The 18,185-nt window shown below is 41.6% G+C and overlaps 1 protein-coding gene across 3 annotated transcripts in view; it reads left to right on the top strand.

The window, feature by feature from the left end:
• Positions 1-18,185, top strand: part of Oma1 (OMA1 zinc metallopeptidase) — a 66,499-nt gene that overhangs the window by 28,729 nt on the left and 19,585 nt on the right. For 2 of the 3 annotated variants that reach the window (XM_085686338.2, XM_085686337.2), the window contains exon 8: positions 14,401-14,550. The exons of the other annotated variant lie outside the window; for it this stretch is intronic. In XM_085686338.2, coding sequence (XP_085542464.2) covers positions 14,401-14,550 — 150 coding nt within the window. The remainder of the gene's footprint in view (positions 1-14,400; positions 14,551-18,185) is intronic. 3 annotated transcript variants of the gene reach the window in all.

Here is an 18,185-nt window from a genome sequence, read left to right as displayed (position 1 = left end):
GGGCCTACATTTTCTTTAATTTCTTGAGTTTTCTTTAAGAATGTTCAGATGCTTTGGTGAATCAGTGCTTGGCTCTGTGTCTCTGTTGTCTGTTTTTTAACCCCAGTCTTCACCTTTATGAGTTACAAACTCTTAGTTTTCTCTCTGCTACTTTCTCCAGAAGCTTCAATAGCAATTGGTTTGGGTAGCGTGTACGGAGGATGCTCAAATGTCCATCATTGCCACGTTTCTAACCAGCAATAACAAAGGACAAAGTTAAGTCCCATCATTGGACCAGTCTCTAGGTCTCTAGATTTAATGTTCATCATTCCCCCTCCAACAAACACCTTTTCTCTGTTTTTACTGTCTCTCTTGTCCTCATATGCAAAAGGTGGGATATTCTTGACTAATGCTAGACTTCTCAGATCTGACCGCCTTGATGAGTCTAAAGTTCGGGTTTTCTAGCCCTATAACAGCCAAATGCTTCTTTCATTCTCTCTTCCTGTTGGATTTCTGCCAGATTCTGCCATGTTTTTAGCCTGCTGCTCCTCTCTGCTTCAGTGGGTTCCCTGAGGGTTAGACTACCTTTGGTGAGTTTCCTCCTTTCAGGATTTTGGTGTCTGTCTTGGTCAGCCTAGTGACTCTTCTATCCTCTGGCCAAGTCTTCTTTCTATTCTCTGGTTGTTTTTGTCAGGGGCACTGGTTTGTTAGGAACGCCTCTAAACTGACTACAGATAGCACTGGAGGTTCTATAATAAGGATAGTTGAGTTATTTGCCATTAATAAGCATTTGGATAGCTTTTAGGAATTGGTAATATTGTAAATAATTTTGGAAAAGATATTCTGTTCATATATCCTTAAACTCCATGAGTTTTTCCTTCCTTCTTTCCCTCTTCCTTCCTCTTTTCTTTCTTTACTTTTTTCTTTCCCCCCTTTCTTCCCTTCCTTCTCTCTGAATTCATATTTCATCCCTTCTTTCTGTCTCCCCCCTTCCCTCCTCCCCTCTCACACTCATTTTCATTCACCCCTCTCTCTTGTGCTAGGGCTCAAACTCAGAGCTTTACACCCCCAGGCAACTGTTTACAACTGAGCTGTACTCCAGTACCATTCCACAAACTTTTATTATTTCTTTAGGATAAGTGAGTGGAGCTTAGGTCACTAGGATATATTTATATATTCTGTATTCAAAAATGCTAATTCCAGCTTTCAGTAACCTGTGAGAATACCTTTTTCTCTTCAATCGTGTTAGATTTTGTCAATTTGGAGGGAAAAATAATATCTTTTAGTTTTTTTTTAAACTGGGGTCTCTCCTTGTATCCCTTGCTGTTCTCTAACTTACTATATAGACCAGGATGGCCTAGAACTGAAAGAGAACCACCTACCTCTGTCTCCAGGGTGCTGAGATCAAAGGCATGCACCACATACAGCCTCCCATTGGTTTTTGAAATTTCCTTTTCTAGACCCTGGAAAAGCTGAACATACTGTCTCAGTTTTATTGGCTCCTTAATATTCTCTACTGCAGAGTGCCTTCATTGTGCTTATTGGTTAGATGTTTAAAATGTATATTTTAGGTTCGCACGTGGAGTGTCTTGAGTAGCTATAGATGAAGAAGCTCTGAGGAAGTGTTTGAGAGCAGCTCAGTGCTGTGTTGTCCAGGCAGATCAGGACGGCAGCTGCCACAATCCAGCTCTGTGTTGGGGGACTTGGTGAGTCCTCTCCTCTGAGAGCAGACAAGTCAGTGAAGAGATGATGAAGCCTCTTCAATTACAACATGGCAAACCGTTTTGGAAAAGTGTATTTGGACAGGTGAGAGCGTGGTTGCATTTTCTGTAGCACACTGAATGTGTTGTGCAGTGTGAGGCTCCCAGTGCAATCATTTGCTCTGTTTATGTCAAGCACAAAGAAATGTTGCCACAGATGTTAAATCTGTCTTTGTTATGAAACACTCAGGATGAAAAATGCCATCTCTAAAGTACAAGTATTTATTTCCTGTCAGAAAGAGACGCAGTATGAAGGCTTTGAACATAGTGTTTATGCTGCCTTATTCTGTGAAAGCATCCTTTTAGATACGAATGCCTCTAGTTCCAGCTACTGCCTGTTCTCCCAGTGCTGTGCGGTGCAGGAGGTGTGGAGCCTGCCCGATCCACTGCGCAGCAGCTCCATCAAGTGCTTACTGCTGTGACCATTGTCTCCTTTTTGCAGGGGAAGGAGCCGAAGCCCACACAGGCTCTGTTAGCTTCTTTTTCAAAGGTACAGCAGTAAAAGTGATTCAGACTGGAATGGGACAGAGATTTATTTATTGATTTTTTTTTTGCTCATCATGGAGACATTTATTCTGTTATGAGCTACGGGAGTTACTTTCCTTATTGGTGAGGCCAGCTACTTGGCAGGAAGCCATCTATGGGAGATGCTGTTGTTGGCTTTTAGCTTATGGTTCAAGGAGATACAGTCATGGTGGATACAGTCCAGCATGGAGGTAAGAACACGAGGCAGCTGATCTTACTGTGTCCCCAGTTAGGAAGCAGAAAGTGGACAGGAAGTGAGACCAGGCTGTACACCCTCGATGCCCACACCTAATGACCTGCTCCTTCGAGTGAGGCAAGAATCAAAGTCTAAACCCTTTTTAGGTACTGGTGGTGTGGAGGAATCAACCTGCCAAGGACACTGAGTCCCAACAGTAGTGTGGCTGCTGAGCTAGATCACCCATGTTTGGGACTCCGCCTTTCCGGCTACCTGTGTGATCCTGAACGTTATGTTTACTTTTCTGCACCAGCTTTCCCCACCTGGGTGATGGACTCGGACATTTCTCATTCAGTCAATACAATTCAAGTGTCCAGGGCACCAGTTTTCTGCCTGTGTATGCCCCCTTGCCTGCTTCCTCCAGTCCACAAGGATGCTAAGCCTGTATATTCAGCACTGAATCCTGGAGTTTTTCCCCTTTTTCTTCCAGTTTACTCCTTTCCCTGACAGATGTTCCACCTTGTGTTCAGCATTGTTCTGAATGCCTGCAGCCTGTCGTCATCCTTCCTCATTTAAGATTTAAATCTGATCTTTCACCAAGTCCTGGCAATTCCATCTATAAAGTATGTCTCAGTATGTTCCTGTTTCCACTGCTAGCATCCTTTCACTGGCTACATTCATCCTCCCCCTCCATTACACTCGCTACCAGCTACACATAACGAAGCAGGTCTGGTGAGCCAGTGTTGGCCTCTAGATTTCTGCTCAGTACCTGGATGCCAGACCTCTAATTCTGATGGATTTTTTTTTCTTTTGACATTACAGTAGTCTGACCCAGACCCATGTGGTAGCCCTCCTCTATAATATGATTTTCATTTATTAACTGAACATGTATTTGTTGCATGCCTGCTGTCTGCCAGGTAATTGGAAGTCAGAGTGTTTGTAGGAGACAGATATGATCAATTAATAATTTTAACAAGCTTAGAGCATCATGGTAGAGACATACAGGCAGGTTCATCCCATGGAAGAGTGCAACAGAATGGTAGAACTTGTATCCAGGTTTAAATGCGAGCCCAGGAAGGGGACTGAGAAAGAAGCATCTAGAGCAGAGCTCTCTGAGACAATTATCCTGGTGTGGTGCTGCGGGAGTCTTGGGGGATTTGCTATGAAAACAGTGTGGTCAAAGGTAAGGAAAACAATGCCCGTTCTGGGAATTGAAATCTCCCTATGGCTAATATACAGACAGTTTAGGAGCATCCACACCAAGATGAGGAGGAGAAGGTGGGCGGTGACTTAGTGGTCTTAAGGGCTTTAAACCTTGAGCTCAGCGGTGGGGACTTTGGGTGTCACAGAGATCTTGGAACTCTGATTTCTTCCATGTGACCCTAGGCAGGTTACTTAACTCTGTTTTCTCTCTGAAGTAGTGATGCTCCTACTTAAAGTCCTAGTCTGGGTGTCTTGGGCTTGATTTCTATTTGTGGTCTCTACCCTGGGCCCTGTGTCCTATGCACTGTACCCTGTGCCCAGCACTCTGTACCCTGTGCCCAGCATTCTGTACCCTGTACCCTATTTTGGACATTTATAGACCAGGTGCTTTTTTGTTTGTTTGTTTGTTTTTGTCTTTGTATTTTGAGACAGGTTTTCTCTGTAGCTTTGGAGCCTGTCCTGGAACTAGCTCTTGTAGACCAGGCTGACCTTGAACTTCCAGAGATCCACCTGCCTCTGCCTCCCGAGTGCTGGGATTAAAGGAGTGCGCCCCCGCCATTTGGCAAGACCAGGTGCTTTTGTGTATGTGTGAAGCAGTTGAACAAACTCCCCAGCCCTGCCCTGTAATTCCCATCACATTGCCAAATTGTGCTTAGATTTCTTTATAATTATGATTATAGCTTAGCTTCCTTCGTCACACATTAAAAGAGAGCAAAGGTGTTGACCCAGGGACAGACACACCCACATTGCATGGTTGCCCTGGCTTCTGTAAGTTGCCATTACCTTTCTGTCTGGGACTTGAGAGTGTGGTCAAGGGGAACTGTCTCTGGGAGGTGGATTTGTTGCTCCTGTGTTGTCCCATTGGATTCATGAGCATTCAAGGTCAAGGCCAAAGCAGAATATAGGAAATTCACTAAAATGAAATTATATCTGAGAGACTTTCAAGCAAGAATAATTCTTTCCTAAAGATTCTTTCTCCTTCTATTGACTGTGAAGAAGTTAATTTTACATGCTTATGTTTTTATAGTTTAAATTTTTATTTTGGAGAGCTTTGAGTTATCATTATCAAAAATTATTAGAATGATTAATTTAGAGTTAGTGGTTAGCTTGTAGTCTGCTGTAAACTGAGACGGAATAAATGGTTCAAATCAGCTGGACAAAAGACTGTCTGATTTTGTTGATGTATTTATTCATTTGCCTTTGTGAGGAAATTTTGACACTTTGCAGTCATTTAGAAATGACTTATTTTTTAATTTCACAAGCAACCAAACCATCTATATTCATTTTTGAGTATCTGTACTGAAATCTAAAAAAAGAAAGCTAATTTTCTTTTAATGCTTCTAAACTGGGGACAGGCTCCTTGGAGGGCATTATGTATGATTGCTTTTGATTATTACAGAGCCAAGGGACGTGTGGATGTGTTATTTCATTTAGTGGGTGGAGACTAAGGATAATAAATACACTGGTGTGGTTTGAGAGCCCTCACTGGGAGGGATTGTCCAGCTCCAGAGCTACTAAGGACCCTTCTGGAAGCTCTATTGCTTTCGATGGATGATCTGTAATAGCTATGTTCATAGCACCATCTAGCGAGAGAAGTGGGTAACAGAAGAATCCTCTATCACAAAATAAGAACCCAAACTTAAAACTTCATGTAAATATAAAAACATACGCTTTTGGACCTGGGAGGAAAACTGGAGCTAATTTAACTCAACTTCTCCTTTTACAGGTAGGGAGACTAGAGTCCAAAGTGCTGACGTGATTTCCCTAGTAGTATATTTGGTTAGTAACAAGACTCCCGGCCCTTGTCCAGGTTAGTACTGAGTCTTCCCACAGTGAACTGTCTTTGTGTTGTGCTTGGATGACTGTGTGGGCTCTTAGGTTAGCCATTTAAAAATGAATAAGCATCAAATAAAAAAGTTCCATTTCATAGATGTGCTATAAAGTAATTTCCACAACATATACATTATACTAAGATCTTATTTTGAACCCATTCCCCACAGAGAATATTAATTTGATTTGTAATTGTTATGATCTGCGTTGTGTTGAGTACTGAGCTACACGAGACAAGAAAGAAATGTATGTAAAATTCATTGAAAACTTTGCCAGCTTTGCTGATTGATGAACTAACACAATGGCAATCAAAAAATGCAGAACACTTGGGCAAGGACTTTAAAGTTATTGAACCACAAAATAACAAGAGCCCATTTCCCCATTTTGGCATACACAAGTGTTTTTGATAAATGAAATTTTTTCATTGACAAATTCTGAGAATGATTTAGCTACAAGTATCTTATCCACACTCATTTGGGAAAGAGCAGTTTGAAATTATTGATTGGAGAAACAGTGTGTAGGGAACCAGTGACTTACAGAACATGAGGGAGTGTGACAGGAGACGCCCTGAGCATGGGACACTTGGCCCATGCATGCAGACAAAGGAACTGGCTCCCTGTAGATGCTGAGGACAGCACAGGTGGTGCTGCTAGTGATGGTGTTGACAGTTGGCCTCAGTCGTAGTTTTCTGTGTGCTGGGTCCTGTCCTGAGTGGGTATGTGAGCTGTTCTTCACTCAACCTGTGGGGTGCGGGTACTGTGGGTATGTGAGCTGTTGTTCACTCAACCCGTGAGGTGCGGGTACTGGCATTTGCCTGGTTTTACAAATGACACTGGAAAGTGGAGAGGTTAGCCACTGTGGCACATATCTCCTGAGGGTGGGTTTTCTGACTCCAGGAGGAGGTGCATTCATGTGGGATGTGGGACTTCTTTCTTCTAGGCTGCTGGGAACAGATTTCTCTTCCAGAGCGTCACCTCTGGAATATGCCCGTTGTTATGCGTTTTGTTCCCTTCAAACTGTGTTCTCCTAGTTCTTGTCCCCTCTGTAGCAGTCCTTTCTAATACTGTCTCATGCCCGACACATGTCTGCAGTACAGAGGGATGCCAGGACATCCGGTTTAGATAAACAGTGCTACTGGCATTCAAAATAAACTCTAAACTTCTAACATCAGGCTTTCCCTTCTTGGGGTAATAGCTGGCAGGAGTCGGAGAGGTGAATGCATAGAGTTATGAAGTCCAGAACCCTTTTCATTTTGTACTTGTGGGGAACATTTTCCTCATAGGTGAGGGCTTGGTCTTTCTTTGGTGTTGTGTTGGCCTTGGGAAATGTTCAGGTTTTAAGGGCAGTACTGTGTGCCTTATGGATATCACATCCTCCTGAATTTATTATAAAATAGAATAAATTCCTTGTCAGTGTCTCTTATTGCATATTCATGCATGTTATTGCTTTAATCTGGATTTGACTAGATCCTTCTTTGTTTATGATTCATAGCACTTTCTCTTAGGACCGCACATAGTGTTGTGTAATTACCACAAGCTCCTGCTCCTCCCCAGGGGAAAGGAGGACAGAAACATTGTGTTCTGGGTTCTGAGAAGGCTGCTTTTTATCCTGGTGATGTGCAGCATTAAGTTTCAGAGGTGAATCTGGTGGCCTGGGAGACTGAATTGTTGGTTTAGGGTGCTGACTGGCTCTTGACTGCTGGAATTCAGATGGTGGTTCAGTCCCTTGCACTCCCCTCTGCTCTGTAAATTGATGCGAAATAGCATCACTCACCTTTTCAGGTCGTTAGGAGCAGTAAAGGAGTTAACACAGTGCGTACAGTTCACAATGAAGTAAGAAGATGGGGTCTTAGCCCCTTGTCTCACTGGTTATAAGCCCTACGGTCTCAACATTACCCAGCCCTGCAGCATTCTAGGACGCATTTCCCGCCGACATCTGTCCCTTATGGTCCCTGGGACTCTGGTCACCACTGGCTCTTTGAAGAAGGAAAGGTGGTTTAGAAAGAGCTTTATCTTTTCTTTATGTGAGTCCACAATCTTGGTAACCACACACTCTTTTATTACATAGTGTTTTCAAAAAAGATTTTATGCCAAACATGATGGTGGACTTGGAGGAAGAGGCAGGCAGATCTCTGTAAGTCCTAGGCCACTCTGCTTTAGGATCAGGTTCCAGGAGAGCCAGGGGATACGCAGAGAGATCCTATCTTTTTTTAAAGGAGATTTTTTAAATTATATTTTATGTGTTTGAGTTTTGCCTGTATGTGTCTATGTGCCTTGTCTGTGCTATGTCCACATAGTCCAGAAGAGAGCTTTGGATCCCCTGGAACTGGAATTGCAGGCAGTTGTGAGCTACCTTTAGGGTGCTGGAACTCTAATCTGGATCCTCTGGAAGAGCAACAAGTGCTCTTAACCACTGAGCCATCTTTAGCTCATGAGGTGTTGTTTTATTAATTTGTTTGTTTATTTACATATCTATCTGTTTGTGTGTGCATGTTCCATGGTCTGTGGAGGCCAGAGAACAACTTGTAGGCTTCAGTTCTCTTTTCCCACCACATCATTTCTGGGGATTCAATTGATTTCAGCAGGCTTAGCGGCAAGTGCCGTCACCCGCTGAGCCTTCTTGCTGCCCCTGCCCCACTTTTGTGGTAAAAATATCTAACATAAGATCTACTCACTTACAAATTTAAATGCGTACTGCAGAATGACCTCTGGGAGCAATGTCATAGAGCCAGTATCTAGAACCTACTGCGTCCTCATAACTGCCCTACCCCGTGTCTGACTTTACCTACTGTAGATGCCTCATGTAAGCTGAGTCAGGCAGTATTTGCCCTGTGCCCACCTCATCTTTCCTAACCTACCATCCCCAGTGTTCATCCACGCTGTTGTACATGGCAGGATTGCTGTAAGGCTATTGTGTGAGTATGTGTGCGTGTGTGCGTGTGTGCGTGTGTGCGTGTGTGCGTGTGTGCGTGTGTGTGTGTGTGTGTGTGTGTGTGTGTGTGTGTGCGCAGCCCCACATCTTCACTCACTCTTCTCTGAGTGAGCATTCAGGTTGTTTCTATCTCTTACCAGAAAGCACACTGTCAGTAGTAATGAATAGGGAATGCTAGTTTATCTTTGAGATCCCATTTTTAACTTTTTGGTAAACACTGCATAGAAGGATTGCTGAATCATATGGGTTCCATTTTTAATGTTTTTGGAACAGTCTCCATATTCATTGATGTAGGAGGTTCTTCTTTCTATGTGTTGCTTTCATTGGTCAAATAAAGAAACTGCCTTGGCCTTTTGATAGGGCAGCCCTTAGATGGGTGGAGTAGACAGAACAAAATGCTGGGAAGAAGGGAAGTGCTATGTGTTGCTTTCATTGGTCAAATAAAGAGACTGCCTTGGCCTTTTGATAGGGCAGCCCTTAGATGGGCAGAGTAGACAGAACAGAATGCTGGGAAGAAGGGAAGTGTGGCAGACACCATGTTTCTCCTGCCTGAGAAGAACGCTGGTTAGACTCACACTGGTAAGCCACAGTCAAGTGGCGATACACATTAATGGAGATGGGTTAAGCAAATATGTTAAGAGTTAGCCAATAAGAGGTTAGAACTAATGGGCCAGGCAGTATTTAATTAATACAATTTCTGTGTGATTATTTCAGGGGTTAAGCTAGCTGGGCAGTGGGACACAGCCCATTCCTCCTTACTACAATTCATTATTTTACATTTCCATGAACAAAGTATAAGAATTGAATCTTTCCATATTATTGCTATTTTTTTGTATCAGCCTCCTAACAGGGATGAGATGATATCTCATGTGTTTCTGAGGTGCAGTTCTTGGAGGTGTTGCAATATTGATGAGTTTTTCATACACCCATTGTTAACTTGTATGCAGTTCTTGAGGTTCTTATGTCTTTTGCCCATTTTTAATTGAGTGTACTCTGCTATGGAGTTGTAAGTTTTCCTTGTCTGTTTTGGACATTAATCTCTTGTTGTGTATATTGCATGCAGATATTGTTACCTGTTTCGTTTGCTGTGCAGAAGCACTTATTCAGAGATGCGGTTTCCATTCAAGATTGCTGAGCTTTGCTTTGTGCTCTGGAGAAAGTGCATGTGTCTATCTGTGTGTGTGTGTGTGTGTGTGTGTGTGTGTGTGTGTGTCTGTGTGTGTGTCTGTGTGTCTGTGTGCATGTGTGTATGTATTCTATCACTGTCAGATGAAGTGCCCTATGTGCCTATTGGGTACATCTGGTCTAGAGTGATAGTCAAATCCAGTGTTTTCTTACTAATTTTCCATTGGAATTATCTATTTATTATTGAAAATGTTGAGTATTAGAGATGCCATTGCTATTATATTGTGGTTTGTTTCTGTCTTTAGATCCTTTAATATTTATATATCTAGAGGAACTTTGATGTCGGATACAAATATTATTTTATTTTATTAAGATTTTTTTAATGCAATCTTTTCTCATTTTACACAGCTATCCCCATTCCCACTGCCTCCCTCCTCCCATCCCACCCTTTCCCCACCCCCATCCCTATGGAATGCATATATTTTTACAACTATTTAATTCTTCTTGATGAATTGACCTATTTATTATTGTGTAATGTCCTTCTTTGTCTCTTTTTATATTATGTCTGTTGCAAGTTGAGCTACCCTGCTTAGTTTTATTTTTTGAGTCTGTAAGGTGAGGTAAGTCTCTTGTAAGAAGCATACAGTTAAGTAAGTTTTCATTTAGTGACTTTTTTCATGAATTGAAGACTTGAATCTGTTGTATCTAGGGTAATAAGTGGTAGGGTGGGACTAATTATTGGGCTAGAGAGATGGCTCAGTGGGTCAGAACACTTGTTGCTCTTATAGACGACCTTGGTTCATTCTTAACACCCAAATGGTGGCTCACAGCCACCTGGAATTCCAGTTCCAGGGTAGCCTACACTCTTTTCTGGTGTCCTTTGTTCCATACATGTGATACCCATAAGTGCATGCAGACAACACTTACATGCATAACATAAAGTAAATAAATACGAGTTTTAAAAAAGAGCAGATTATTGTTGTTTTGTTATTTTCTGGTTGTTTTATAGTCACTTCTTAAAATTCCTGTCTTGCTTGAGGTTGGATGGTTCCATGCAACAGTATACTTGGGATCCTTTCTATTTCTGCTCTGTATATCAACTAACAGTTTTGCTTTATAGTTACTGTGAGGTTTAAGTAGATCACTGTATGCACGTGTAACAGCTTGTTTCAAGCTGATAATCAACAGCTACTTATATTTGTATTTTGGTCTAAGTAGTTTCCTTGATGACTCCTGGAGGGTGAGGCTGGTGGCTGTGAATGTTGCCTTTGAGGCAGTGTGGACTCACCGTGCACTCTCCCTCTCTCCACCTCCTGTGTGGGGTTTTAGGTGCAAGCTACCATACTCCATTCTTCTAGTTTTTGTTTGTCTCAGAAAGTTCAGTTCTCTCTCATTTATCAAAGACAGCTTTGCAGGGAAAAGCCTTTCGGTTGGCGATATCTCTTTATCACTCTACTATCTCGGCATCCCCTTCTCTGCTAGCTGCAAGGTTTCTGCTGAGAAGTCTCCTGATAGGCAGTATTGAGACAGCCTTTTAAAGAGATATGTCTGTTATCTTTTGTTACTCTTGGACTGTTTCTTCCTTTGAGTTTGAGTGTTATATGTCATAGTATGCTCTCTTTTGGGTTGAATTTGACTGATGACATCTGTACTTTCTGTCTCTGGGTGATGGCTTCTGGAAATTCCCAGCGTCATTTCCAAGTTCTTTCTGGTCCTCCTTCCTCTTTCTATAGCTCCTGTGATGTGAGTGTTTGCTCTCATGATGACCTATAATTTACACAGATATTCTTTGTCATTCTTCTTGTTCCTTTGTTCTATCTATCTTTTTTGTCCCGTAGAGTTTCATTGAAGATTTTTATTAAGCTTTTTATTTTAGTCATAGTATTTTTAATTTCCAATATTTCATTTTTTAAATATTATTGCTGTTAGATTTCTCAGTATTTGTCCAAATTTTTAACTGAATTTTATTATTTTTTATAGTTCTCTGAACTTTTTTCTTTGTATTATTCTGAATTCAATTGTCAGACATTTTGTAGGTCTTCATTTGTTTGGGGTCCATTATTGTAACCTGTCAGTTTCTTTGCAAAGTGCTCTAATATTCTTTGTTCCTTATTTTTTTTTAATATAGGGTCTCATGTAGCTCAGGCTAGCCTCAAATTTGGTCTGTAACTAAGGATGACTTTGAACTTCTGACATTCCTGTCAGCTTCCCAAAATGTAGGATTACAGGTTTGGTCACTGTGTCCAGTAAGAGGTTCTGGGGATAAAACTCAGGCTCTGAGGCTCTCTTACAGCTGAGATACATCCAAACCCAATGATTTTTTTTTTAATTCTTGGTTGTACTTGTGTCTTCCTACTGACGTCTGCTTTAGAGAAACACCCGGCCTGGCTTTTACAGTGTTCTTCGATGTACTCCAGGGTCAGCTAGTGACAGAGTGGGGTGAAGCTTTTTTACTTTGAAATACTTTTGCTATCTACTGGGATAATTTTTAATTTATTTCTACATATCAAATATTTTAAATATTGCTTTCAACTTTGTTACTTAGATTGAACAGGTAATATTTTACTTCTCTTTTGATTAACATTTGTAAGGTTAAAAAATCCTGAAATCGTGCTTTTATTTTGTTCAGATATACATAACCATGAATGTTCATACCTGTTAGTAGGATATATTTGTGTGTGTATGCATGCACGGGTGTGCTTGTGCACAGGCATGCACTGACAGCAGTACTAACATTGCGGCCATCAGAGGACAGTTTTCAGGAGCTGTGTCTCTGTCTTCCCTGTTGCGCAGGGTTTCTCTTGTTCTGTGTGGTGCTGCCTCTTCCAGGACAGCTGGCCCACACCTTTCCAGGTGGTTGTCTTGTCTGCAGTCTCACTGGATTACAGATGATGTCACTGCACAGGTTCTGTGCCTTGAACTTGGGAAGTGAGACCTTTATGGCTAGCGTGTTTGCTCTCTTGGCACATTTGTCCAGCTGTTCCTTGGGTTCTTTTAAACCTAGAGACCTTAATGTGCTTAAAAAATTGCACTGGCTGGGCAGTGGGATTTAATAATCCCAGCACTCAAGAGGCAGAGACAGGTGGATCACTGTGAGTTCAAGGCCAGCCTGGTCTACAAAAGCTAGTTCCATGGTTCCATGACAGGCTCTAAAACTACAGAGAAATTCTGTCTTAAAAAACCAAGAAGAAGAAGGAGGAGGAGGAGAAGGAGGAAGAGAAGGAGGAGGAGGAGGAGGAGGAAGAGGAGGAAGAAGAAGAAGAGGAAGAAGAAGAATTGCATTGATTTGAGCATTGAAAATGAATTTCAGATCATTTCTTCCTCTTTTTTTCTCAACCTTGGAAACTATCTTATTAGTGTTTTATGTGCAGGGAGGCAGCATAGGTGTTGACTGACTATTGAGTGTGTGTCCTGGTTAGGTTTCTATTGCTGTGATAAACACCATGACCAAAAGCAACCTGAGGAGAAAAGGGTTTCTCCAGCTCTACAGTTCCAGATCACAGTCATCATGGAAGGACATCGGGGCAGGAAGTCAAGCAGGGCGGGAACCTGGATGCAGAAACGATGCCAAGGCCATGGAGGGTGCTGTTTACTGGCTTGCTCATCATGGTTTGCTCAGCCTGCTTTCTTGTAGCACCCAGGACCACCAGCCCAGGAGTGGTCCACCCATTAGGGACTGGACTCTTCCATGTTAATCATCAACCAAGACAATGCCTCATAGGCTGGCCCACAAGACAGTCTGGTGGGGACATTTTCTCAATTGAGGTTCCTTTTCCCAAGTGACTCTAGCCTTGTCGAGTTCACATGAAACCAGCAACACAACCTGTGACATTTGTCATATGTTTTAGGTATCACAGTCACACAATTTAAGGCTTTTTAGTTCCACATTTTGACCAATCTGATAGAATTTAGTTCTTAATTTATTCAGTAGTAAAATAGGAAATGCAAACACAATTTTTCTAGTTCTTAAAGAAAGAGTAAATTAAGATGTGAAGAAAATTGAACAGACTTCTAAAAAACCTCCAAGTTCTTGTATAGAGAATTTAAAAAGAATTTTTATTACAAATAGTTAAATATAGTTCAGAATTAAACTCTTACTTCCTTCCCAACTCAGATACTTGAATTATGCTCCTGGAGCTACCACCATTAACAGTTTCTAAGTAGCCTTCCACGGTGTTCTGTGTACTCAAGGGTGTGGATATGAGTTTGCATATGGATACTAGATCCATAAGCATCCTTTTAAAAATAGTGTGTTTTGGATGGCCTAAATGTATTTTTTCATGTAGTTGAGAAAATTGGAAAGATTGATATACCTTAAGATTAACTATTTTCTACATGTTTGTTTAATTTCTTTTTAAGTGTATCATTAGGTGTAAAGTTTCTTAAGTGCAGATTATTTTTAGTAGAAAAGTTAATTGATGTGGAAGATTTCCCCTCACTCCGTGTTTCCAGTGTCGGCCGTTCTGAAAACGTCTGCAGGCTGGGAGTCAGTCTCGTGTGGCTGCAGCGCTGTGCTGTGTGACTGTGCTCTTCCCTCTATTCTGTTTGCGACCCTGGGAGCAACCCGAGCCTAGTGTCTGCTAGGGCTGCTACTCTATTGTTGAGAGTGGTTCCCAGCTGGGGGATTTCTTCTTTTAAGTGGTGAACAGATTTTTTTTATTAAAATGATGATAAAAACTAGAATATTTTCAGAACATGTAGTGACACAAAAGTAAACTTAAACGAGTTTTCCGTCTCTCTCTCTCCCTCTCCTTTCCCCCCTCCCTCTCTTCTACCTCATCTTTCTTGTTCTTTTGGATACTTGACTGAATTATTTGTTTTTAAAGTTGTGGTAACTAAGCTCATTGTGTGCCTTATTAATTCTGTGTTTAGGCATGTGTGGACGTAAGAGCCAGCTCAGTATTTTGGCAGCAGATGGAGTTTTCGGAGCGTCTTCATGGCTACCCAAAGTTGCCAGAGTGGCTGTCAACACACCCTTCTCATGGGAACCGAGCTGAGCACTTGGACAGACTTATACCACAGGTGAGCTAGCCCAGACCACAGGTGAGCTAGCCCAGACCACAGGTGAGCTAGCACAGACCACAGGTGAGCTAGCACAGATCATCAGTAAGTTAACTCTGCTAATCTTGTTACTTTTAAAGTATAGAAAAAGTGAGCTTTAATGTGCAGTTATTTTGGTTACTATAATTATTGATTATTGGCATTCACAGAGTTGGACTGAAAAGGAAAGCCCTATTTACCCACAAGTCTTGGGTATAGTAGATTTGTTCCCGGCTGCTCAGCTCTGAAGTAATCACTCAGAAACTATATTATTTGCAATACTGTTTGGCCAATAGCTTAAATGTCTTTTTAGCTAGCTCATATTTTAAATTAACCTATTTCTGTTAATCTGTGTATTGCCATGTGGCTGTGGCTTACCGGCAAGGTTCTGTCTGGTATCTGTCTCTGGCGGGGCTACATGGCTTCTCCTTGATTCCATCTTCTTTCTCCCAGCATTCAATTTAGTTCCCCCACCCTGTCTACCTCTATTCTGCCCTGACCTTTATTAACCAATGGTATTCACAGCATACAGAAGGGAATCCCACATCACTTGGGGAGTAAATTGCTATGTACAGCTGAGTTTTTTCAATGTGAAGGTCTAACTCTTTAGTGTCTGACTTTGTAACTAATTTGGTAATATTTTAAAACTTTAGTTGGGCCTGGAAATATAGTTCAGTTGATGAGTGCTTTGCTTAGCCTATAGAAAACGCCTGATTGCATCTCTAGCACCCCATAAACTGTGATGATACACACTAGACGTACCACACCAGCGCTTGGATGGTGGAGACAGGAAAATCAGGAGTTCGAGGTCAACCCCAGCTTCACAGTGAGTCTGAGGTAAACATGGGCTACATGAGACCCTGTCTTAAAGAATAAGCAAAAAGGGAAAAGAAAATAACTTTTTTTCAATATGTTGGTTATAATTTGTTTTTTCTTTAACTTTTGGTTTAAAATGTCTGTTAATAAGCTATATATAAGTTTTGGATTAAATGGGTATCAACTCTAGTTTTGATTTGTAGTTTTTGTTTGTTTGTTTTTGAGCCAAGGTCACACTGCATAGCTCTGGGTGACTTTGAACTTACTGTGTAGACAAGCCTGGCCTAGAATTCACTGAGATCCCCTGTTTCTGCCTTTGCCTCCCAGGTGCTGAATTTAAAGATGTGCTCCCTCATGACTGGCTCTTGTCAATTTTTTGTTTGTTTGTCTGAGACAGCTATATGAGCCTAGGCTGACTTTGACCTTTTGTGTACAGGCTGACCTTGAACTCTGGGCTGACCTTGAACTCAGAGTGCTGAGTGCAGCTCCCGTGCAGCCCCACCTGGTTTGTATAGTCCTGGGATCCAGTACAGGCTTCATGCATGCTGTGCAGGAACTCTGCCAGCTGAGCTACACTTTCATCTCTGTGTGACTTAGAAACAGTGGGGATTTGTTTGTAAATTCAGAAACTGGGAAATCTTAGAGCAAGATCGATGTCTTGTAAGGATCCAGTTTCCAGCTGATGGATGTCTGTCTCCTAGTGTAATCTTACATGGTAAAGTAGGAAGCGTAGGCTTTGGGCTCAGTTTGTCCATCTTTCCATCTGTCCATCCGTCCATCCATCCATCCATCCATCCATCCTTTCTTTATTTATGATTGTATTTTAAGTCAGAGCCCTCATTCTGGAGCAAACCATTTTGCTTCAAAGAAGGTGTTCTTGAACTTGAGATCTTCCTTTGTCAGTTTCCCCAGTGTTGGGACTGTAGGCATGGGTCACTATGCTAGGAATAGAACATCTTTTAATGAGGCGCTGATCCCATTGGGATTGACGTTTACAATCTGATCACACCTTAAAGGCCTCATTTTATAAGGCTATTACCTGGGTATTAGGATTTCAGCATGTAGTCTGAGAGGCACAAGCACATTGGTTGATTAGCACCTTTTATCTGAATCAAATCATATTTAGATCTTTAACATGAAGGAAAAACATAGCAAAAATAGTAGTGAAGTTTACCTGATGTAATCTGTAGTATTGCTCACTTAAACTAGGTAGTATGTGTGTTTCACCAGTAATTGATTATACTGAGGGCCAGCGAAGACCCCAGATGTTAGAGGCCCTGGGGAGGTTGTGACTTGTCTCTAAAGTCATGACACACACAAGTTCTTTTCATTTTAACTCAGTTTAATTCTAAACTGTGTGGCTTGTTAAAACTAGATAACAGATTCTACCATCCAGCTGTGATTTGAAGCTGTCATTTCATCAAATCCCTGAGGATCTTAAGATAGGTTAAAAAGAGATGTGTTTAAGGGAGGTCTGTGAAACAGGAAGGAATTGATTAGAGAGCACAGGGAACATGGCTGGAGAAACAAATGTTATTGGGAGCCAGTGAGGAAGGAAAGCAGGGGAGATCTTTTTTTTTTTTTTCTTCTAAAAATAAACCATCCCAGTACAGAAATTTAATTTGAAAACTGCAGGTAAATTTCTTATATTTTTCCCCCAAGTGATTAAATTCAATTTGAAAGCAATAAAACTCTACTACAACATTGGGAATAATTCAGTGGTTGAGGCGAGAATGATAGTTAGTACAAGGGTATACTGTTAATTAGAACACACAGTCATAAAGATTGGAATGGGCTGCTCTCCTATGTCTGATTCTATAATGGAAGAAAGCAGCCATGTATGGAAGATGTGTTCCTACATGCCGCTAAAGACTACATTCTTTTTCTTTTTTCTTGTTTTGTTTTTTTGAGACAGAGTTTCACTGTGTAACAGCCTTGGCTGTCCTGAAACTAGCTTTGTAGACCAGGCTGGCCTCGAACTCACAGAGATCACCTACCTCCGTCTCCCGAGTGCTGGGACTGAAGGTGTGTGCCATCACTACCTGGCAAGACTACATTCTTATTTACTTGGGATTATTTTTCTAAAATGTGTACAGGGTTGAATTTTACTAAGGCTTCTGTCCCCTGACATTTGAAGAGTCAGACACATTTCTAAGGTCCAGGGCAAAATGGTTTGCAGCAGACGCAGTGTTTTCAGTGGTGTCCTACAGAGCTAGAGGAACTGGTGAAATCCGTAAGTTCACCTAGGAACTGAGTAGAGAACAAGGTGAAGGGTGGGTTATTCACAGTAGGGGTCCTCAGTGCTTCCTCAGAGAGAGGACAGAAGCAGCTGTGATTCAGATGTTTGGGGAAAAACCAAGAGAGCAAGACCTTGTGGTTCTGTGATGGGAACATAAATTTTCATGACTTTAACATTTAATTTCAAGTGCTAAGGATTATGTCTATTTTATCAGATTCTTAGAATGCCATTATGAAATATATTATTTCTTGATATAGTTTATCAACATTAAAGATATATTAAATGTTGAATTTGAATCACTATGTTGATGTTGATGTTGAATAACTATGACTTAGGTCTTGTATAACTATGCTATAGGTCTCGTAAGTGATAGGAATAGCATAGACATGTTCACCCTCATCCACCCTCCTCCACCCTCACCCACCCTCCTCTACCCTCATCTTCCTCCACCCTCACCCTCCTCCACCCTTACCCTCATCAAGCCCAGTCTCTAGTAAAGGAATTGGACAGCTGGGGAGATGTGAGAGGTGAGGCTGTCTGGAGTCTCTCTTTGTAAAGACTC

Source organism: Myodes glareolus, chromosome 3 (genome assembly GCF_982192425.1).
Source record: "Myodes glareolus chromosome 3, mMyoGla1.1, whole genome shotgun sequence".
In the NCBI taxonomy this organism is placed as follows: Eukaryota; Metazoa; Chordata; class Mammalia; order Rodentia; family Cricetidae; genus Myodes; species Myodes glareolus.
This window is presented reverse-complemented; position numbering and strand designations above follow the sequence as displayed.